Genomic DNA, 24,037 nt, shown 5'->3' with positions numbered 1-24,037 from the left:
TATTCAAAAAACACCCAGGAAGACCGTACGCGTTCATGCTGGGCTAGTCCCTAGGCTCGGTGAGAACCTGCCTGTGAAGGCAAGTCCTCACAAAGAGCCAACCTGCAGAAGTTGGGAAAGATTCTCATTCTCTCTCTGTCTCTCTCATATTCAATCCCTTGCTCTCGGCATTCAAGGAAATCTGTGTAAAAATACTACCTGAACACAAGGAACACTCTTCAGTAGCTATATACGGTGAGGAACACACCCTTGGCAAAAAGAGTTTGCACACTCACGAAACATATGGACCACTACAACCTTCGACAATTAGGGGAAAAAAAAGTCAAACCCTAGGGAAGGGGAGAGTGTGATTTCCCCATTTACCACAATTTAATAGTAAAATAGCCACTTTTCAGAACAAAACAGAGAGCCCAGAAATCCACACTTATATAGTCACTTAATCCACAGCAAAGGAGGCAAGAATCTACAACAGGGAAAAAGACAGTCATTTCAGCAAATGGTGCTGGGAAAACTGAACGGCTATGTGCCAAAGAATGAAACTAAACCACTTTCTTACAATTGCACACAAAAATAAACTCAAAATGCATTACACCTAAATGGGAAACCTGAAACCACAGAACTCCTAGAAGAAATCACAGACAGTAACTTCTTTGATATCAGCCAGAGAAACATTTTTCTAGGTATGTCTCCTCAGGCAAGGTAAACAAAAGAAAAAATCTCATCAAAATAAAAAGCTTTTGCACAGCAAAGGAAATTATCAACAAAACAACAAGGTAAGATATAAGATATCTCCAAATGCTGTATCTGATGAGGGTTAATATCCAAAATACATAAAGAATTCACACAAAAATTAAAAAAATAATCAGAGTAAGGTGCCTGGGTGGGTTGGGGGGCTGAGCATCTGACTCTTGATTTCAGCTCAGGTCTTGATCCCAGGGTTGTGGGGCTGAGCCCCACATGCTGAGCATGGAGCGTGCTTCAGATTCTCTCTCCCTCTCCCTCCCACTTGTGCTCTCTCAAAAAAACAAAACAAAAACAACAGCAAAAAACCCAGGTAGTACTGACACAAGGGCAAACCAAGGACATAGAATTGAGAATTGAGAAATAAATCCACACATCAAGGGCCAAATGATTTCTGATGAGGATGTCAAGTCCATCCAAAGTGGTGCCCACTTTCCCTATACATGGTCCTACGCGATTTCTTCCATCTGGCTTTTCCTGAGCTATGTCCTTCTATAATAAAGCGGTATTTTAGTCAGTAAACAGCTATCCTGAGTTCTGACAGCGGCTCTAAAAATGACTCAGAACTGTAGGAAGAGGGTCATTGGAACCTGCAGTGTAGAGCTGGCTGGTCAGCACAGGTGCTAATCCTGGCTAGTGACTGCCACTGGAAAGGAAGGAGGGGCAGGCAGTCTTGCAGAACTGAAACCTCAGTCTGTGGAATCTGACACTAACCAACTACATCTGAGTTGAACTGTAGGACACCCAGCAGGTGTCTGGAGAAGTGTGTGTGTGTGTGTGTGTGTATGTCTGGAGAGTGGGTGTTACACACACACACACACACACAGGAACTGGTGACCAGAACCACTATAGTGACATAGTTATTTCAGGCCATCTAAAATTCGTTTATTTTAAAATGATGAATTGGGGCATCTGGGTGGCTCAGTCAGTTAAGCATCAGATTTCAGCTCTGATCACAATCTCACAGTTTGTGGGTTCGAGCCCTGCGTTGGGCTCTGTGATGACAGCTCAGAGCCTGGAGCCTGCTTCAGATTCTGTGACTCCCTCTCTCTGCCCCTCCCTGACTCACACTCTGTTTCTCTCAAAAAAAAAAAAAAAAAAAAAAAAAAAAAAAAAAAATTTTTTTTTAAATGTTGAAGACCCTTAATACTAATATTTTTTGAGATGAAGAAATAGTAATGCAATTTTTAAAAAATATTAAGTAGATATATATTAAAAAGCAAAATAAAGAAAACAATACCGTGGTTTCTACATCTTAAAACTATGTAAATTTTCAACTAACAAGGTAGAAAAAACTTACATATTGCTCTAAATATATTTCTTACCTTTTGTTGATATAATGAATCAAAGTGTAAATAACGTCTCGAAGAACAAAGGCCCACGCTCCTCCTAAGGTACTTTTTATGTCTTTCAGTAATAAACTAACAAATAGGTGATATATTTTCAGAATTCTGTGCTTTTTATAAACATTATTTGTCTCAGCGGCTTGTTCACATATGGCTAGAAGAATTTTCTGATAGGAATCCTAGAAAATAAAGAGACATTTCATAAAAACTTACGTAATCATTTATACTCAGCTATAACAAATGTATTTTATATTCAAAATAACAAATTACAGAATTTTGTGTTGGTTTGATATCAATGGCAAATATTACATTAAGAAAATTAATACCATAAACTTAAAAAACAATTGTCAACTTATCTAGCTTTCAGAAAGCAAAAAATAATTTTAAAAAATATCTATACTCTGAGCTAACATATGACTAAACTGTCATGAAATTCAGGCTTCATCAATGAATACTGACAGGTAAGATACCAAGATATAAACTTGTTGAGGAGTGTTTTACTTTTTAATTAATTCAGATGAATTTTCCATTTGTTCATCTTTTTTTCTCTTTAAGATGCACTTACACAGATTTTTGAGCTGAAAAAGAAGGAATTCTCTCTTCAGTTATTTTAATAGGAATGTGTACTCACAGGGCTTTTGGAAAGAATTTCTAAGATGCTTTTAAGCTTGGTTTTATGGCAATTACTGATATAGGCAAACGTTGCTTTGATCACGTGTGATGGGAAATGAGGTGGGTTAGGAGCAGGGTCCAAATCCCTAAGAGTCAGAGGAAAACACGCAGTCATCATTTTCAGAACAGAATTAAGACAATAATAATCCCACATTCTACAACTACTCTTCCATTGAAAAACTTGGCTTTTAAATAAAATCACAAATGACTTATGACGGTCTACATGTTAGCAGTCAGCATATCTAAATACCTGTGCCCTCCATGACTGAATCAATTTTAAATGATTTGCTCACGAAATCTTTTATGAAGTTAATGGCAATCCCACAAATGAGCCTTGGTATCACTTCATATTTGAACTAAAGTTCTAAGCTAGTACTGTAAAAGCACTAATGCCTTAAGACTGGGAAATCAAACACTATTTACATCAAATGAAATTATACAGTAAAAGTACTCGGGTGGATATTATTACTTTTTTGCACAGCTGGCATGGTAGGGAACACAAAAAAAATGTAAAGGGTGCTTTCAAGAAGCTTACAATCAAGCTGGGAAAGTAACATTCATATACAGCCAAGTGCGTCTCACATCCAAGTTAAGCTGTCATAGGTAAGATTCTGAGAGCTAAGGAGCATTAAGAAAAGGTGGTCTAGAAATGCAAGCCACAGATAAGAAAACCATGGATGTGTCCATGAAATTTCAAAAAACAGATGGAAAGATTGAGAAGGAAAAGGTCAACGGATTTGCAAACCAGGTGATCCACCTGAAAGAGCGAGCAATCATGGTGGGAAGACTCCAGTAGAGGCAAGGAGGTGGTACTTCAAGTCAAAGGCAGTTACTTTTAAAGAAACAATTTAAAAGCACAGCTGTGCCTAAAAACTGAAATAGACATTTGGAGGTGTCAAGCAATAAGCTTCCCAAGGAAATTCTGAGATTGCAGCTAATCCGCTAAATTTAAAATACCCGTACCCTGAAAAGTCACCGAGGTCAGTGCTTTGGCTGCCACCAGAAGTTGCTGGTTCGTGTAATGTCATCAGTAACTCCACAACAATCTCTGGTAAATTACTGAGGAATAAGTGATCAATCTGTAAGGATACAAAATTAAAATAATGTTTAAGTTCTTATGTCTGTGAGCTTTAACACGGCTCAAGGGGCTAATGTTACGGCATCATTTCCAAAATTAATCAGTGACCGTAAAAGGAAATAGATGATGAAAGACCTAAGATCTGCCAAGACATACGGCTAACTCCACTTTTTTCTGCTATGCAACCGACTTGTAGCCTGGGGGAGAGTAAGGAAATCTAACCAAACAAGACTCCCTTAATCTGACTCTAGTTTCATTTTAAAGAATCATTTTAACTAAGGCTTCAGCTGTAGCACTGAATTCCTCAACCTAGTAATTTTCCTGCCAACCAAATTCCCCACTGATCTACATGGCTTCTCAGTCTGCGTTTGACTCTTGACTCACTTGGGAGATCTCTCTCATTTAACAATACTTGTAAGAATTCCCAGTGACTGGCAATAAGCATTTCTCTGTTCCCTGCAGAACTTTCCGCCAGATTTCTACTTGGCTGATGTGCCAAATTCTGAGCCTAGCTGGCCCCCACATCCCCTGTCATCATCAGTCAACTAAAATCCTCCCAGACAGGAGCAGGTTCTCCATCGATCCACCTCCTGTTACAGCGGCCTCCCAGAGAGAGGCACACATTCTCTAATTATACAGAATGGGCCTGCTGCGTTACGTATACCCCAGCCAAGTGAAGGACGGTCATGAAGTTGTGAAGGAGGACTCATTAGCTCTCCAAGTTAGGAATTACAAGGGTACCAAACTTAAAGGCAAATAAACGGCTGATTTACTTGGTGTGCAAGGAGGTTTGAAAACACACTTCCTCATAACAGAAGCATTTTAAAATGTGACAAAAAGGAAGCCAAACATAAAGGTGCTAGCCTTTCCCTCAGGCTTACACATCCGTCATTCAGGTCACCACTTCCAAGGTTTCAACCCTCTTAAAACACCAGCTCATTTCAAAGTATATCTGGGACAAGGAAGGACAAATTGGCCCCATCTGATTAATAACAAAGGAAAAACTCATGAATTCCCTTACACAAAAAATGACCAGCGGCTTCACTAGTTTCCTAGTATTCTGTAATAAGCCCGATCTGTACTGTTTAGCTGAGGGACATACAAATTGTTCAGATGTCTAGGTACAAGCAAACAATGTTGCAACTGTTAATATTTTTGGCTTTCCACAAGTGACAGTTTTAAGAGGCTTAGAGACTAATAATAATAGCTGCACCAACCCTTACTCACTGAAAAAAGAATCAACAAGATGGATTCAGAGAAAGTGTGTATTAGAGAATCAAAGAAAAACTTAACTTGTGACAACTTAATGCTAACTGCAATTGAAACTAATAAAAATTCATGTCTTTAACCAAGAAGATAAGAAATTATCATTTAAGTTTGCCTCTCTTCATTCTCAAGACTGATGTTTCAATCAGGCCTCAGTGTAATTATGTTCTCCTCCTAGACTTACTCTGACTCTGAAAATTGCTATCTTTTGGTTTGAATAATTTTAAAAAGTAGTAAGATTAGGTCTGCTTAGAAGTCTAAGCAGGAAGATGGGCTGGGAGGGGATAAAAGCAGCGTCTTTCATAAATTCCATAACCTCTGGAGCTCTAACATCCAGTTCCAAGTAACTTTTGAGAAGGGAGCTCCTTGTTTGCCTCCAGACTGACTGAGAAGCAACTCTGACCGGCAGTGGTCCCTCTAAGCAGCTGGGAAATTCGTTCCGTTTGCTGGCTCCATATAGGTCAGGGGGCAAACAAAAAAAAGTCTTTTGAAGTTTATCTAACTGTAATTTTAACATTAGCCAACTTTGCTTAGTCATCCCTTACTTACAAAACAAAACAAAAAAGTTGAGAGTTGCCAATCCTCTTTGACCTTAAACAAAGTTTATATATGTGTTTTTAATGTAATCTCCCTCAAGTTATTTTAGATGTATGTAAGTTATATTAAAAACAGAAGCTGTTAGATCCTTTTTTACTTGACTCCATCTTTTCTCAAATTATGAGTATTCACTACATACTAAGTAGCAGGGGTACAAAGCAGAAAAAAAAAAAACCAGCAGAAAGTCTGTCCGAGTACTCACAGCAGAGAAGATAAACCATATTCTTAAGTAACTTACATTACACGTTAAAAGGTGGTAAGTGTCATGGAAAAAACAAAGAGCAGAACATGGGAGTCTGGGATCATACTTCTCCCTGAACAGTAAAGAGCTCAATGGGACTGAAGAGAAAGTGAGGAACACTTTGTATACACTGCCCAGTAGTGCATGGATTGAACACCCAGCTTGCATTCAGGTATTACTGCCAATAAAAATAAATTTTAAAAATGAAAAAGCAATAAATTTCAAAGTTTTTAAAAATTTTCCTGATTAAAAACATTTCATTTATAAAAGCCACTCAAAAGAAGAGACCACTGAAATAACAACAATAAAAAAATTCACGGATTGCCTACACCAGACAGGACAGTGATGACTACATATTAAATTTTACTACATAAATGATGACTGGTCTTAAAACTTTAAAGTCACATCTCAGGGGGCACCTGGGTAGCTCAGTTAGGTGTCCGACTTCGGCTCAGGTCACAACCTCACAGTTTGTGGGTTCAAGCCCCAAGTCAGGCTCTGTGCTGACAGCTCGGAGCCTGGAGCCTGCTTCGGATTCTGTGTCTCCCTCCCTCTCTCTGCCCCTCCCCCACTCGCAGAGTGCTCTGTCTCTGTCTCTCAAAAATATATAAACACTAAAAAGAAAGTCTTTAAGTTACATCTCAGACCAATTAGGGGCTCAAGAGGGGTGTCTGGCTGGCTCAGTTGGTAGAGCGTGAGACCCCTGATCTCAGGATTGTGAGTTCGAGCCCCACATTCGGCCTAGAGCTAGTAGGTAAAAGTGAAGTCATACCTGTTTTCCTAGTAAGTTTTCATCTTTGAGTGTGTCGTAGACTTTGGTAGCAGTCTCTCTCTGCTGTGCTGTCTCACTTTCTCCTGTACCCTCATAGGCAAAGTAAGGAAGAATATTTACAAGAATCTTTGGAAAACAGTGTGTTAGAAGAGTTTTCCAATCCTCTTGAATCTGATTAGCAATGGACTTCACCTCATCAAAACGACTTCTAATCACCAGATGTGGGATCAAAACCTTGTAACAAGATCTAAAAATGTAAAAATTTCAAGTACATGTTATATATAACTTCTCAAAGTCAAATTTTACAATACAGCCCTTAAAATAATGAAACGGGCATTAGAACATCACTTTGTCTAGATCACTAAACATTCTTACTCTAAATTTATAAATGCAGAGATGAAGTTAAATAAATTTTAAATAATCACATAAGAAAACAGAGATCTTAGAATACACCAACCTAATTCTATGATCAAAAAAAGTGGGAAATGAATTTCTCTCTTCTACATAATCAATTTATGCAAAATTATTTCATTTATGTAGAATGAAATGTGAAAGAAATGTATGAATTCAAACTATTTTTCTGAAGTTTACTTGTTTATTTTGAGAGAGAGAGAGCACACACACAAGCAGGGGAGGGGTCAAAGAGAGAGGAGAAGAGAGAGAATCTGAAGCAGGCTTCACACTGTCAGCACAAGCCTGATGTGGGACTAGATTTCACAAATGGTGAGATCATGACCTGAGCTGAAATCAAGAGCTGGACGCTTAACCAACTGAGCCACCCAGGTGCCCGGTGAATTCAAACTATGAATGTAAATACTGTTATCGCCAAAATGAAACAAGGATCACTGAATAATGCACTGCTTTCCCATCATCCTGAGACCAAAACATTATTCTCTAGATGATTCTTCAGTTGTTCCAAATCTATTTTCAAAATTTTCTTCTCAAGAGTTAGGATTTAGCAAAATAAGTATTTTTACATTACACTTTAAATCTAATAAAAATAATGACAAAATGGTCCACAGCCAAGGAACAGAAAGGAAGAACAACGCAGAAATAACAGCCACTAGTAATTTCTCTTTGGTTTGTCATAGGGAAGAATACCAAACATTAAAGCTAAAAGAGGGGCGCCTGGATGGCTTAGTTGGTTAAGCGTCCAACTTCAGCTCAGGTCATGATCTCACGGTCTGTGAGTTCGAACCCCATGTCGGGCTCTGTGCTGACAGCTCAGAGCCTGGAGCCTGCTTTGGATTGTGTCTCCTTCTCTCTCTGCCCCTCCCTCACTCGTGCTCTGTCTCTGTCTCTCAAATATAAATAAATGTAAAAATAAAAAAAATTCAAAAAAAAATTTAAAGCTGAAAGAGTCCTTAGAGACTGATGTTACTTCCTTACTGTACAGATTGAAAAACCAAGGCCAAGTGGGTATTTTCATGGCTTGCCTAAAGTTACACAGCTGGCACAGCTAGGCACAGACACTGGCACAGCTAGGACCAGACCCTAAATCCAGTGATTCCCTTCAGGACACTCTAATTAAAACAAGCAGCCCTGTCTCTCCTACTATACAGCCCCCAAGCTCTGGATGTGTGTGCGTGTGTGCGTGTGTGTGTGCGTGCAAGTACATGTGTATGTGCATGTGTGTATGCGCATGTGTCAGGTGGGGGTGGGGGGCTCCCAAATATTACCCTCTAATTTTAGTATATGTGCTGCTGAAGCGAGCACTACCCTCTAATTTTAAAATGAACATATTTCACGTGTGTGTACACCTACCTATAGAAATCCTCAACATTTGTGTAGTTTAATAAAATAAAAGGAAAAGAACATAAGCTGTGTTCAGTATCTTGAAGATTCAGCCATTCCAAAACCAGATAATCCAAATGAGAAGCCATGAAGTCTTCTAAATGTCTGTACCCAAAAGTTTCAGAAACTTTCTCTAAAACCTGCACAAATCAGAAAGAAGTCAATGCTTTAAGAAACCAATGAAATAATATATCTAGATCTAAATCCTTCATTATTTATTTACAGTATAACCTTGACATATTCATTCAACTATTCTATACCTTGGCTTCCTCATCTATGAGATGGAGATAATAAAAGTACTTGTACTTCAGAGACACTAAACAAGAAAAATGTATTTAATATAATTAGCACATTGCCTGGCACATAGCGACCACTCAGTAAATGTTAAAAGGTTAACTGGTCTAAGATTGATTACCCACAGGCTGGCCTACTTTAAGGGTCCATGGAGACCATGCTGGTAGAATCCTGAATGGTCTGTCAGGCCACAGGTCTATCACTGGTTCATCACATGAACATCTATGATGGAAAGGCGTGGAACTTTCCAAACCATGGAGGTGAGGTAGTGGAACAGGGCAGAGGCAAACATTCAACAACAATGTGCTGATGTGATTGCACAAATGGACTCTAGTGTTCCTTTCCCAGTCTTGCAACTTTAAAAGTGTCACAGCTCTATGACTTGCCTTCTAGCCCTGCTAGATCCCAAGGTCGTGACCCAGAACTCCCAGACAAAACACCTGCTACTGCTCTTTTCTCTATGGGTCTCCCTCAATAAAAGCAATTGCAGAGGGCCTGGTCTGCCTGATGAAAGGTCACTGATCCCTATCAGTTCAATGAACACCCTGTGACACGCTGGAGGTAAAAAAATAAATGATACCGCATACAAATAAACATACACTAAAGAGTTACTACTTTCCAATATTCCGGATCTAAAAAATAAAACGGTCTCCAAGAGGCACTTTAAAATAAGTTTACACTTTTTAAATTATTTAAAAGTTACCCAAGGAAGATAATAAAAAGTATTCATCCACATGTACCTTTTTAATGAGGTGAGGTTCTAATCCACTCTCTTTCATAGCCTTGCACAGGGCAAATAAAGCCTGTTTCTCACAGACGGGGCTGCAGCATAAAATCACAGCCACCGTCATCAGCAGGACAGATTTTCTGTTATAAACCTCATCTACGAGTTCAGTGTTCTCAGCTCTGTGGGCCTGCAACGGAATTTTAAAAACAATGATGTCATATGAGTACACAAACATTACAAATAAACCAATCAGGCTAAAATCAATGTTCACCATTATAACGTCTAAGCAGCCAGTGAGCAATTTTATTTTTTTATTTTTATTTAAAAAAAATTTTTTTTTAACATTTATTTATTTTTGAGACAGAGGACAGAGCACGAACAGGGGAGGGTCAGAGAGAGGGAGACACAGAATCTGAAACAGGCTCCAGGCTCTGAGCTGTCAGCACAGAGCCCGACTGGGGCTCGAACTCACGGACCGAGAAATCATGACCTGAGTCAAAGTCGGCCGCTTAACTGACTGAGCCACCCAGGCCCCTGCCAGTGAGCAATTTTAAACCCTAGAGTGATGGAGCCAAGAGCAGAGATATGAGAAAATATCAAAGTTCCCAGAGTGCAAAAACTGTTTCTGATAATATCTTAGGGAAAGAATTCACAAACATTTCAGTGAGGTATAAAGCAATTTAAAGAAAAACAAGAAAGAAATTGCAACAAGGGCAACCTGATGGTCACCAGAGAGGCAAGCAGAGGGGTGGGGGGGGAGGGTAAACAGGTGATGGGGATGAAGGGTGCTCTTGTGATGAGCACAGGTGATGTAAGGAAATGCTGAATCACCACATTGTACACCTGAAGCTAGTATAACATTGTAGGCTAACTGACTAGAATTAAAACAAAAACTTAAATTAAAAAAAAAAAACCAAGTAGGGGAGAATAATTAAAAGCTCCTTTTCAATTACAAAGTATACATCCTGAGATGTTTTTATTATCATAACTTCATAGATAGCACTTTATACTGCAAAACATACAGTCACATGTACTGTCAAAAGTAAAAATGGGGGCGCCCGAGTAGCTCAGTTGGTTAAGCGTCCAACTCTTGATTTTAGCTCAGGTCATGATCTCGCAGTCGTGATCTCAAGCCCCACGACAGGCTCTGCACTGGGCAGGGAGCCTGCTTGAGATTCTCTCTCTCTCCCTCTGCCCCTGTCCCACTTGCATGCGTGCATGGGCATGTGTGCTCTTTCTCTCTCTCAAAAAAAAAAAAAAGGTAAAAATAAAATCATGCAACTAGACAGAATGACACATGCTTCTAGTTTAATGACCCATCATTATAATATCCCAACAGATGTGAACATTTTTTGACTAGCTATAATTGATAAAAGCTTCTCGGGCACCTGGCTGGTTCAGTAGGTGGAGCATGAGATTCTTGATCTCAGACTTGTGAGTTTGAGCCCCACAATCGGTGAAGAGATTACTTAAAAATAAAATCATAAATGGGGCGCCTGGGTGGCTCAGCTGCTTAAGCATCTGACTTTGGCTCAGGTCATGATCTCGTGGTTCACGACTTCAAGCCCTGGGTCAAGCTCTGTGCTGACAGCTCAGAGCCTAGAGCCTGCTTCAGATTCTGTGTCTCCCTCTCTGTCTGTCCCTCCCCCACTCACACTCTGTCTCTTTCTCTGTCAAAAATAAATAAACATTAAAAAAAATTAAAAAATAAAATCTTAAAAGAAAAGTTTATCTTCACATTTAGAAACTCTCCTACCCATTGATCCTACTTCTGGTTTTTTGGAACAAGGAAAAGAAAGAGCCTTCACTAAATGGCCATCATTGACATGTTTGAAAATAGCTATGAGGTTCCCACTAAGTCAGCTCCTTCACCAACTCCTTAGGAGAGACAGGATCTACAGACTAGTTTAACATCCTAGTTAAAAATCTACTTCTCCTCAGAACCCAGCCCAAAATACAAGCTGCCTTCTATAATGTATAGATGAGTCCAGATTCTTTTTATCAGCTTGTTTGTGACAGTAAGCTTCTATTAATGACATCTAAGGCAGAATTTGTTTCTTTTGATAACTATTGCAATGGGATTCATACAGTGCTCTCAAGAGTAAAACTTGTTAGGACTTGTTACAAATGAATTTCTATCAAGTCAGTATTTTCCCTTTTTGCTTAAGACAGGCTAATTTTAAAATATACCATATGCATCTCTATTAAATCTTATATAATTCACATTCATTTTTCCAATCTATTGAAACTTTTTTTGAAATTCACATTCTTTCACCCAACTGTCCAAAAACTGTCCTTTTGTGTTATCACCGACTAGATAGTATTTGATTAACCACCTCATATACTTTTCACAAACATATCAAGGCATAAATAAGTGAATAAATTCTAACAGTCAGATAATTTTGCCATTTAAGAAAAACATTATTCTACAAAGAAATATAAGAATCATAAGGCTCCCTAAAGAACACCAACATAAGTTGATCTCCCCTATCAGAACATGGTTTTCAATCCATTTCTTCCTACCATCACCTTTCTCCAAATTGGTTTTTAACCAGATCTTACAAGAAATATTTTAAGAAGACAGAAATCACATCAAGCAACTTTTCCGAACACAATGGTATAAATCAATTTAAAAATCCTGACAAAACCACAAATGCACGCGGTCTAAACAACATGCTACTGAACACCCAGTGGGTAAATGAAGAAATCAAAGAGGAAATAAAAATATACATGGAAACAAATGAAAATGAAAACACAATGATCCAATATATTTGGGATGTAGCAAAAGCAGTTCTAAGAGGGAAGTTTATAGCAATACCTCAAGAAACAACAAAACTCTCAAGAAAACAACCTAACTTTACACCTAACAGAACTAGAAAAAGAAAAAGCAAAGGCCAAAGCTGGTGGAAGGAAGGGAATAAAGATTAGAAAGGAAATAAAGAAAAGAGACAACAACAATAAAAACAAAAGATCAAGGAAGCCAAGGGCTGGTTCTTTGAAAAGATCAACAAAATTGATAATCCTTTAACCAGATTCATCAAGAAAAAAAAGAGGACTCAAATAAAATCGCAAGTGATACCACAAAAATACAAAGCAACTGATACCACAAAAATACAAAGAATAAGAGAATACTATGAAACATTATATGCCAACAAACTGGACAATCAAGAACAGATGGGTAAATTTCTAGACACATAAAGTTCCAAAACTAAATCAGGAAGAAATAGAAAATTTGAATAGATTACTAGTAAAGAAATTGAATTGGTAATCAAAAATCTCCCAACAAACACATCCAAAACCAGATGGCTTCACAGGTGAATTCTACCAGACATTTAAAGAAGAGATAATATTTATTCTTCTCAAACTACTCCAAAAATGAGAAGAGAAAGGAAAACTTCCAAATTTGTTCTATAAGGCCCTGATACCAAAACCAGGCAGACAGACAAAAAAGAGAACTAGGGGCCAATATCCCTGATGAATGCAGATGCAAAAATCCCCAACAAAATAATACCAAACTAAATTCAACAATACATCAAAAAGACCATTTGCTGCAGTCAAGGGTATTTATTTCAGGGATGCAAGGAAGGTTCAATATTCACAAGTCAATCAATGTGATACATCATATTAACAAGACGAAAAATAAAAACCATATGATCCCCTCAATAGATAAAAAAAAATTTAACAAACTACAACATCTTTCATGATAAACACTCTCCGAACAAAGAGGGTTTAGGGGAAACAAAGCTCAACATGATAAAAGCCATATGTGAAAAACCCGCAGCTAACATTATACTCAATGGTGAAAAACTAAAAGCATTTACTCTAAGAGCAGGCACAAATAAAATGTGTCCACTCTCACCATTTTTACTCAACACAATACTGGAAGCCCTAACTACAGCAACCAGACATGAAATAAAAGGCATCTAAATTGGTAAGGAAGAAGTGAAACTGCCACTATTTGCAGATGAAATGATACCACACATAGAAAACCCCACGGAGCGCCTGGGTGGCTCAGTCAGTTAAGCGTCTGACTCTTGATCTCAGCTCGGGTCATGATCTTGTGGTTTGTGGGTTCAAGCCCCGCATCGGGCTCTGCGCTGACAGTGCAGATCCTGCTTGGGGTTCTGTCTCTCCTTCTCTCTGCCCCTCCCCTGCTTGTGTTCTCTCAAAATAAATAAACTAAAAAAAAAAAGAAAACCCTAAAGCTCCATCAAAAAACCATTAGAACTCATAAATGAATTCAGTATGCTGTTGCAGGATACAAAATTAATACACAGAAATCTGTCGCAGTTTTTTATACACTAGTAACGAAGTAGCAGAAAGAGAAACTAAGAAAACAATGCCATTCACAATTATACCAAAAAGAATAAAATACCTAGGAGTATATTTAACCAAGGAGGTAAAAGACCTATACTCTGAAAAAATAAGATATTAATGAAAGAAACTGAAAATGACACAGAAAAATGGAAATATATGTCATGGTCTCCTATTGGAAGAATTAATATTATCAAAATGTCCATACTACTCAAAACAATCTACAGATTCAATGCAATCCCTATCAAAATACCAACAGTATTTTTCACAGAACTGGAACAAATAATCTTATAAAGCTTGTATGGGACCAGAAAAGACTCTGAATAGCCAAAACAGTCTTGAAAAAGAACAAAACCAGAGATATCACAATCACAGTAATCAAAGCAGTATGGTACTGGCATAAAAAAAGATACACAATCAATGTAACATGAGAGAGAGGCTAGAAATAAACCTACACTTACATGGTGAGTCTATGACATAGGAGGCAAGAATATACAATGCGAAACAAACAGTATCTTCAATAAAATGGTGCTGGGAAAATTGGACAGCTACATGCCAATAATAAAACTGGGCCACTAACTCCATACACAAAAACAAACTCAAAATGGATGAAAATTCTAAATGTGACACCTGAAACCACAAAATTCCTAAAAGAAAACATAGGCAGTATTCTCTTGGACACTGACCTTAGCAAGTTTTCTGTGTATCAATTCAGGCAAAGAAAACTAAAGCAAAAATAAACTATTGGGAGAACACCAAAATAAATATGTTTTGCCCACCAAAGGAAACCATCAACAAAACGGAAAGGAAAGAGATATTTGTAAGTGATATATCTGATAAGGAATTAACATCCAAAATATATAAAGAACTTCTACAAATTTTTTTTTTTTAATTTTTTTTTTTCAACGTTTATTTATTTTTGGGACAGAGAGAGACAGAGCATGAAAGGGGGAGGGGCAGAGAGAGAGGGAGACACAGAATCGGAAACAGGCTCCAGGCTCTGAGCCATTAGCCCAGAGCCCGACGCGGGGCTCGAACTCCCAGACCGAGAGATCGTGACCTGGCTGAGGTCAGACGCTTAACCGACTGCGCCACCCAGGCGCCCCAAGAACTTCTACAATTTAACACCTAAAGAAAAATTTGATTAAAAGATGAGCAGAGTACCTAAACAGACATTTTTCCAAAGAAGACATCGAGATGGCCAACAGACACATGAAAAGATGCTCAACATCATTCATCATGGAAATACAAACCAAAACCACAATGAGCTATTACCTCACACCTGTCAGAATGGTTGCTATCAAGAAAATCAGAAATAACAAGTGTTAGTGAGGATGTGGAGAAAAGGAACCCTGTGCACTGTTGGTGGGAATATAAAATGGTGAAGCCAATGTGGAAAACAGTATAAGGTTCTTTAAAAAATTAAAAATAGGAGGGGCGCCTGGGTGGCGCAGTCGGTTAAGCGTCCGACTTCAGCCAGGTCACGATCTCGCGGTCCGTGAGTTCGAGCCCCGCGTCAGGCTCTGGGCTGATGGCTCGGAGCCTGGAGCCTGCTTCCGATTCTGTGTCTCCCTCTCTCTCTGCCCCTCCCCCGTTCATGCTCTGTCTCTCTCTGTCCCAAAAATAAATAAATGTTAAAAAAAAAAAAAATTAAAAATAGGAATCCCTTATGATCCAATAATTTCACTACTGGGTACTCACTCAAAGAAACAAAAACACTAATTTAAAAGATATATGCAGGGGCGCCTGGGTGGCTCAGTCGGTTGAGCACCGACTTCAGCTCAGGTCACGATCTCACGGTCCGTGAGTTCGAGCCCCGCGTCGGGCTCTGTGCTGACAGCTCGGAGCCTGGAGCCTGTTTCGGATTCTGTGTCTCCCTCTCTCTGACCCTCTCCCATTCGTGCTCTGTCTCTCTCTGTTTCAAAAATAAATAAACATTAAAAAAAAATTAAAAAAACAAAAAAAAGATATATGCACCCCTATGCATTATTCACAATATCCAAGTGATGGAAGTAACCCAAGTGTCCACTGACAAATGAATGGATAAAGAATATATGGAGGATGAGTGCGCAGGTGGGTGCAACAGAATATGACTCAGCCACAAAAAAGAATGAGATCTTGACTTCTGCAACAATGTGGATGGACGCAGACGGTATTATGCTAAGTGAAATAAACCAAAGAAACACAAACACCATAGGATTTCACTTCAAGTGAACAAAAAAAAAATCAGACTTTTAAATACAGAGAAGTGGTGATTATCAGAGGGGAGGTGGGTGGAGGAACAGGTGAAAGAGAGAATGGAGATTAAGAGGTACAAACTTCCATCTATAAAATAAGTCACAGGGATGAAAAATACAGCACAGGGAATATACTCAATAATAATGTAACAATGCTGTATGGTGACTACGTTTATAATATGGTGACAACGTCTATCGTAAGCACTGGGTAATGTACAGAATTGTGAAATTATCATGTTATACACGTGAAACTAATGTAACATTGTACGTTAACGATACTTCAACTTAAAAAAAATTTTTTTTAAAGTTTATTTTTATTTATTTTGAGAGAGACAGACACAACGTGAGTGGGGGAGGGGCAGAAAGAGAGAGAGACAGAGACAGAGAGAAAGAGAGAGGGTATCCTAAGCAGGCTCCACACTGTCCACACAGAGCCTGATGCGGGACTCAAACTCACGAACCATGAGATCATGACCTGAGCCGAAACCGAGTCAGACACTTAACTGAGCCAACCAGGCACCCCTCAATTAAAATTTTAATGAAAAAGGAAGCCATTTACACTCAATAAATTTTGTTCTTCCCACAAAAATAGTACATCTAAGTTGAATCAAAAGAAATTTCCATTATTGGACCAAGTCTAACCTATAATAAGGTAATTTCAATTAACTCATACAGTTGTTTTAGTAAACCAGCGGATGTCGTCTTAGACCACACTTGGTAAAGTAGTATATACCATATTTATAAGAAGTGTATGATACTAGCAAGTATTAAAATTACTACTTCTCTCATTCCTTCCTGAGCTTTCGAGTATGCATTTTCAAAAGCTGTTTGCTGAAGCTTCAAAGGAAGTGCTTTCAATAATGTGGAAGAACCTCCGTTCTTCATATCCTGGAATAATCTTAAAAAAAAAAAAAAAAAAAAAAGTAAAAAGCGAAATAATTTACCTTAAATACAACTTTCCAAAGTATATTATCAGACACAAATAAATCACTATGTGACACACACTAACATACTGGGTCTTGTTTCAAAAAACTAATGAAATCTGAGCCCATGTAAGCAGCTTATATTTTAGGTAGATGTGTGAGAACATAACATTTCAAGCGTTCAAGAATGCTGAACAACCTGACAAAAACATGCAGTCCTAAAAAATTACAGTTGCTCCTTTAAGTACTCAAACATAAAACAGGTCTACATGATAGAATCACTCCAGTGCCTGACTGCATGTTCACCAGAATAAATATAATCGTAATTAGCACAAAATGAAATGTCCCAATCTTCATTTTATAAATGCATATAAAAGTCACAGTGACATCCAAACATTCAATACCTTCTGGAAGTGGTTAAGAGACACATCTTATTCAACTCAACCACTTACTAGCTGTATGGCACGGAGCAAGTTACTTTCTCTCACTGAGCCACACTTTTTACTCACAAAATGGAGAAAATAATAGTATCTAAGTGATAAAAGTGTCAGAATTAAGAGAAAACATAACTGCCAGGCCTACAGTATATGCCCAGTAAGTGCTACCTACTTTCAATATCACAACTAGTGACCCACGACTGTGCCAGACGAGACACTGCGATCTGCAGCATTCTAGACACGTCATGAATATAGGACCTATTACCTATTGATGGACTCTGCGGCCAACATGCTAACTTGATGATGATTATCAGCAAGAAAATGTGGAAAGACTTCGTTCACAGGAAACTCTTTGCCCATCACATTAAGAATAGCCCATTTTGAATAAGGATCAGCCTATGGGAAAAGAACTAAGGTTAAATATGAAATACTAAGACAAAAATTATCCACCAACAAACAGAAACAAAGGCTACTTTAAAAATTTCAATAGAGACCTTACTAATAATTGATGTGGAATAACTCACCTCGAGCAAAGTTTTAAGGCATTTTACTAGTGCCATTCTTACAGAGAATGTGCATTTCCCCTCCTTTGCTAAGTGCCTGAAATAAAGTAAGTGTTTCAAAGTCAAATAATTATTCCCCTAAAAGCTCAGTCACAATATATCATTGAGTATCATACTTATTCTAGGTTTCTTCCAAAATTTCTTTTCATACTAAATTTAATTCTCATTCTGTAATTCTCATAGGCCAATATTCTCAGCTTCCAAAAAACTCCAAATAAAAAAAGTTAGTTTGAAAAGGAGTTCATTTTAATGTACCTTATTTGTTTTCTATGATCATGCCTCATCTGGGGGCTATCATACTTCAGCAAACCATGTAATTTATAAACTTGCTTTAAAAGGAAAACATTTGTAAAACTTGTTTTTATATCAAAGATTTCAAAACCACACTCTACACTGATTCAGAAATCCTTACAAATCAAGTGGGAGGAGGGCTCTAAAGATGTGCTCCTCTGTAAACATGGTTAAAACTTGCCTCGTGTCACATCACGCTGTGACTACATGCATACACTGGTGACAAGGCCAATGTGTTCACTGTTCTTCAAGCAATCAAGGAAGGAAACAGAAATTACATTCTGCTATTGTTAAAAGATGTATATAGGGGCGCGTGGGTGGCGCAGTCGGTTAAGCGTCCGACTTCAGCCAGGTCACGATCTCGCGGTCCGTGAGTTCGAGCCCCGCGTCAGGCTCTGGGCTGATGGCTCGGAGCCTGGAGCCTGCTTCCGATTCTGTGTCTCCCTCTCTCTCTGCCCCTCCCCCGTTCATGCTCTGTCTCTCTCTGTCCCAAAAATAAATAAACGTTGAAAAAAAAAAAAAGATGTATATACTCACATTCAAGGATTCGAACAAATCACTAATGCAGAAAGACAAAGTTAACAATTGCATCCAGAGTAGTAAAAGAAAGTTAAGAACGCCACAAAATACTCTGCACCTACCAGAACGCTCCAATCACTGTTAGAAACTGCCCTTGAGCATCCCTTGTGTTTTCAGCATCCATACTGCCTTGACACAGGTTCATCACTATATGAACGACGTGGTTTAAAACTGTTTTGCAAACATCCTGGTCACGGCGATACAAAGAACACACGTTGCTGTAGTGGAAAAAATTTAACTTTATAAGTACAGCACAACACACCAGTTAGTTTATAAATTTAAAGTGAACATAACACATGGTTTTAATTTCTTACGATAGTGGCTTTAGGAGTTCAACAACCTCTTCCATCGGCAAAGGATGTTCTTCTCCAGGAAGCTCCTTTAAGAGCACTAGATACTAAGACAGTTGAGAGGGTTAAATCATTTTTTTTCTATAGGTCATTTGCTTAAATAAGTATACATATGTAACCATAAATTCACACATTAATGCATGCACACGTGTGCACAAATACACACACAAGACCAGTGAATTTGTAAAAGAGGCAGTATAGTAACAAAAAGGGTCTGAAGTCAAACAGAGCTGGACTCAAATCCCAACACTACAACCTATTACTTGCATGGTTAAAAAACGTGCCTTGTCATCGGGGCCTTGTACTCTCACCTGTAAAATGCGGACAGGGCACTTACATGGCCAGATTACTGAGGATTAAAGGAAATGAATGTAAATGTCTAGCATGTATTGTAGGAATTCAGTAAATAGATAGTTGTAATCACTGTTGGGGTTAAAAGCCTGCACAAGAATCTGAAATGATTATTATGTTCCTATCCTCCAAAAATAATGCTTCAGGATAAGACTTCAATGGTTCAAAACTATTCTATGGAATTTTGGACAACAGACATAGTGGTGGGCAGGGAAAAGGCAAATACACTGGCTTCTCTTCCTAAAGGCAACCTTGTAGGGTTCTCTATGGTACTGGGGATACCAAGGGCCACTCAGCAACTACCAGGTATAACAATGGCAGTTGTAACTAGGCAGCCGGTTTCCAAGAGCCGCCAAACAATTTTCTAGCTATAGTAAGAAATTCAAAGATACTTTTTCCTAGCATCCATATGTAGAAAAATGTTTCTTCCTCCTCCTCAGATATTATAAAAGAAGATTAAATTGGACCATTTTAAATATTTGCTTTGAGAGTCACATGCACGATGTCACAGAGTATCGTGAACTGACTTTAAACACCAAAGCCTCAAGAAAAGCTCAGAGCCTTTCTCACTGGTCGGGGCTGGAGACCTGACTAGAATGTTGGCCAGGGTCAAAACCAGGGGATCACACAAGGCTCGACTGCGCACATTTGCTGGGGTCAGAGGATCAACAAGCTTGTTCACGACAGCTGGAACATGACAAGGATTCCACAAGGATTCCAACTTCACGACCATAAGAGGTTCTAATTATGGAATCCCCTGGCATGTTTCCCGGGTCTGAGGAAACACGGGCATGTTTGCCAATTTTCTGGGACTAGGGACATGCCCATGGACTCACCCAGCATACTTGCTGGGCCACAGGCTCTCCCTAAATGTTCAGCAGTGCTGGGGCGAAGGAGATGACTTACATGGTCAGGAGCTAAGTAACATATAAGAATACTGAGTAACCAAGTAAATTGTATGGAAGTTAAACGGGAAGCCAGGTCCCTTACTGTTGGGAAAGGTAGCTAGAAATATGGACAGAGAAAACAACAAATCCTATGATGTTGGAGTGGAACTGAAGATATCTATTGGTAGGTGGACAGATTAATGGGGGTAGGGCAGGAGAGGGATTCCTTTCTTAATATTCTCAAAACAAACAAACAAACAAACAAGAAAAAACAAACTCCAAATCTGTATCTACTTATTAGGAAACATGAGACAAACCCAAAGTGAGGGCTTCTAAAGAACAAGTGGCTATATTTCCCTTCTTCTGATGCTTTTAGCCTAAAGCCAACAGAAGAAGAGAATAATAAAGATCAGAGAAGAAATAAACAATATAGAAACAAACAAACAAACAGAAAACCCAGAACAGATCAATGAAACTAGGAGCTGGTTCTTTGAAAGAATTAATAAAACTGATAAACCCCTAGCTAGACTTACCAAAAAGAAAAAAGAAAGGACCCAAATAAATAAAATCACAAATGAAAGAGATTACAATGAACACCACAGAAATACAAACGATTAGAAGAGAGTAATATGAAAAATGATACGTAACAATTTAGGCAATCTGGAAGAAACAGATAAACTCCTAGAAACATACAAACTACCAAAACTGAAACAGAAATAGAAAATTTGAACAGGCTCATAACCAGCAAAGAAATTGAATCAGTATTCAAAAATCTCTCAACAAACAGAAGTCCAGGGCCACATGGCTTCCCAGGTAAATTCTACCAAACATTTAAAGAACAGTTAATACATTTTCTTCTCAAAGTGTTCCAAAAAGTAGAAATGGGAGGAAACTTACAAACTCTTCTATAAGGCCAGTATTACCTTGATTCTAAAACCAAAGACTCCAATAAAAAAAAGAATTATAAACTAATATCCCTGATGAACATGGATGCAAAAATTCTCAACAAACTACTAGCAAATCCAATCCAATAAATAGTACATTAAAAGAATCATTCACCATGATCATGGTCCTGGGCTGCAAGGAGGGTCAGTATTTGCAAATCAATCAATGTAATACATCACATTAATAAAAGAAAGGATAAAAACCATACGATCCTCTCGATAGATGCAAAAAAAAGTATTTGACAAAGTACAACATCCATTATTGATACAAAACTTCAACAAAGTAGGGATAGAGGGAACATATGTCAACATTCATAAAGGTCATATGTGAAAGACCCACAGCTAACATTCTCAATGGGGAAAAACTGAGAGCTCTTCCTCTATGGTCAAGACAGGGATGTCCACTCTCACCACTGTTATTTAACATAAGACTGGAAGTATGAGTCTCAGCAATCAGACAACAAGAAAAACAAAGCATCCAAATAGGCAAAGAAGTCAAACGCTCATGATTTGTAGACAACATGATATTCCATGTAGAAAATCTGAAAGACTCCACCAAAAAATGCTAGAATTGATACACAAATTCAGTGAAGTCACAGGATACAAAATTAATGCAGGTATCTGTTGCAGTTCTGTACACCAATAACGGAGTGGCAGAAAGAGAAATCAAGGAATCGACCCATGTATAATTGTACCAAAACCCCTAAGATACTTAGGAATAAACCTACCAAAGAGGTAAAAGATCTATAGTCTGAAAACTATAAAACACCGATGAAAGAAACTGAAGACACAAAGAAACAGAAAAACACTCCAAGCTTATGGATTGGAAGAACAAACATCATTAAAAAGTCTATACTATTCGATGCAATCCAAACATTTAATACAATCCCTATCAAAATACAACCAGCATTTTTCACAGAGCTAGAACAAACAATCCTAAAATTGGTATGGAACTATCAACGACCCCAAATGGCCAAAGCAATCTTGAAAAAGAAAAACAAAACGGGAGTCATCACGATTCTGGATTTCAAGCTATACTACAAAGCTGTAGTCATCCAGGAAGTGTGGTACTGGCACAAAATCAGACACGTAAGTCAATAGAACAGAATAGAAAACCCAGAAATGGACCCACAATTATACGGTCAACTAATCTTCAAAAAAGCAGGAAATAATATTCAATGGAAAAAAGACAGTCTCTTCAGCAAATGTGTAGGGAAAACTGGACAGCAACATGAAGAATAAAACTGGACCACTTTCTTATACCGTACACAAAAAAATTCAAAATGGTTGAAGGACCTAAATGTAAGACACGAACATCAAAATCCTACAGGAGAACACAGGCAGCAACCTCTTTCACCTCAGCCATAGCAACTTATTAGACACATCTCCAGAAGCAAGGGAAACAAAAACAAAAATGAACCACTGGGACTTCATCAAAATAAAGACCTTCTGCACAGTGAAGGAAACCATCAACAAAACTAAAGGGCAGCCTATGGAATGGAAGAAGGTATTTGTAAATGACATATCGGATAAAGGGTTAGTATCCAAAATCTACAGCAAACTTAGCAAACTCAACACACCCCCCCAAAAAATAATCCAGTTAAGAAGTGGGCAGAAGATATGAATAGACACTTTTCCAAAGAAGACATCCAGATGGCTAACAGACACATGAAAAGATGCTCAACATCACTCATCATCAGGGAAATAAAAACCAAAACCACAATGAGATACCACCTGATACCTGTCAGAATGGCTAAAATTAACAACAGAGGAAACAACAGGTATTGGCTAGCATAAGGAGAAAGCAGAACCCTCTTACGCTGTTGGTGGGAATGCAAACTGGTGGAGTCACTCTGGAAAACAGTATGGAGGTTCCTCAAAAAGTTAAGAACACAACTAACTACCCTATGACCTAACGGTTGCATTATTAGGTATTTACCTGAAGGATGTAAAAATACTGATTCGAGGGGTGCCTGGGTGACTCGGTTGAGTGTCTGACTCTTGATTTCGGCTCAGGTCATATCTCACGGTTCGTGGAGTGGAACCCTACACTGGGCTCCACACTAAGAGTGTGGAGCCTGCTTGGGAATCTCTCTCTCTCTCTCTCTCTCTCTCTCTCTCTGCCCCTGCCCCATTCATATTCTCTCCCTCTCTCTCTCTCTCAAAATAAAGAAACATTAAAAAAACATACTGATTTGAAGAGACACTTGGGGGGGGGCGGGGAGAGGGGCAAACCATAAAACAGACTCTTAACCAAAACCAAACTGAGGGTTCCTGGAAGGGAGGTGGGCAGGGGAATGGGCTAGACGGCTGATGGGTATTGGGAGGGCAACTGTTGTGATGAGCACTGTGTGGTGTATGCAAGTGAAAAAAAGAGAAGGACAAATGCCTATACTATTCAAAAATACTAACGTCCTAAGGAAAGACTACAGAACTGTTCCAGATTCAAAGAGAATGAAAACGCATGACAATTCGAGGCAAGGATAGAGCGTTACTAAAAAGGCAGATGTGGTAAAATGTTACCTGTGGAAGCGTGTGAAGGAAATAGGGGAATTCTTGTAGTATCATTACTTTACTGTCATCTTGAAATTACATCTAAAAATATCTACAACATGTAAATAAGGTCAAGGCAA

At 38.5% G+C, this 24,037-nt stretch overlaps 1 protein-coding gene across 4 annotated transcripts in view; it reads right to left on the bottom strand.

Moving 5' to 3' along the window:
- The window catches only part of ATM (ATM serine/threonine kinase), a 130,113-nt gene that overhangs the window by 66,415 nt on the left and 39,661 nt on the right, over positions 1-24,037 (bottom strand). For all 4 annotated transcript variants that reach the window (XM_043579252.1, XM_043579250.1, XM_043579253.1 and 1 more), the window contains 11 exons: positions 19,187-19,269; positions 18,935-19,090; positions 17,964-18,039; positions 17,705-17,835; positions 16,857-16,977; positions 9,542-9,715; positions 8,478-8,647; positions 6,714-6,960; positions 3,723-3,838; positions 2,719-2,845; positions 2,067-2,266 (listed from right to left, as the gene is read on the bottom strand). In XM_043579252.1, coding sequence (XP_043435187.1) covers positions 2,067-2,266; positions 2,719-2,845; positions 3,723-3,838; positions 6,714-6,960; positions 8,478-8,647; positions 9,542-9,715; positions 16,857-16,977; positions 17,705-17,835; positions 17,964-18,039; positions 18,935-19,090; positions 19,187-19,269 — 1,601 coding nt within the window. The remainder of the gene's footprint in view (positions 1-2,066; positions 2,267-2,718; positions 2,846-3,722; positions 3,839-6,713; positions 6,961-8,477; positions 8,648-9,541; positions 9,716-16,856; positions 16,978-17,704; positions 17,836-17,963; positions 18,040-18,934; positions 19,091-19,186; positions 19,270-24,037) is intronic.

Source organism: Prionailurus bengalensis, chromosome D1 (genome assembly GCF_016509475.1).
Source record: "Prionailurus bengalensis isolate Pbe53 chromosome D1, Fcat_Pben_1.1_paternal_pri, whole genome shotgun sequence".
Classification (NCBI taxonomy): Eukaryota; Metazoa; Chordata; class Mammalia; order Carnivora; family Felidae; genus Prionailurus; species Prionailurus bengalensis.
This window is presented reverse-complemented; position numbering and strand designations above follow the sequence as displayed.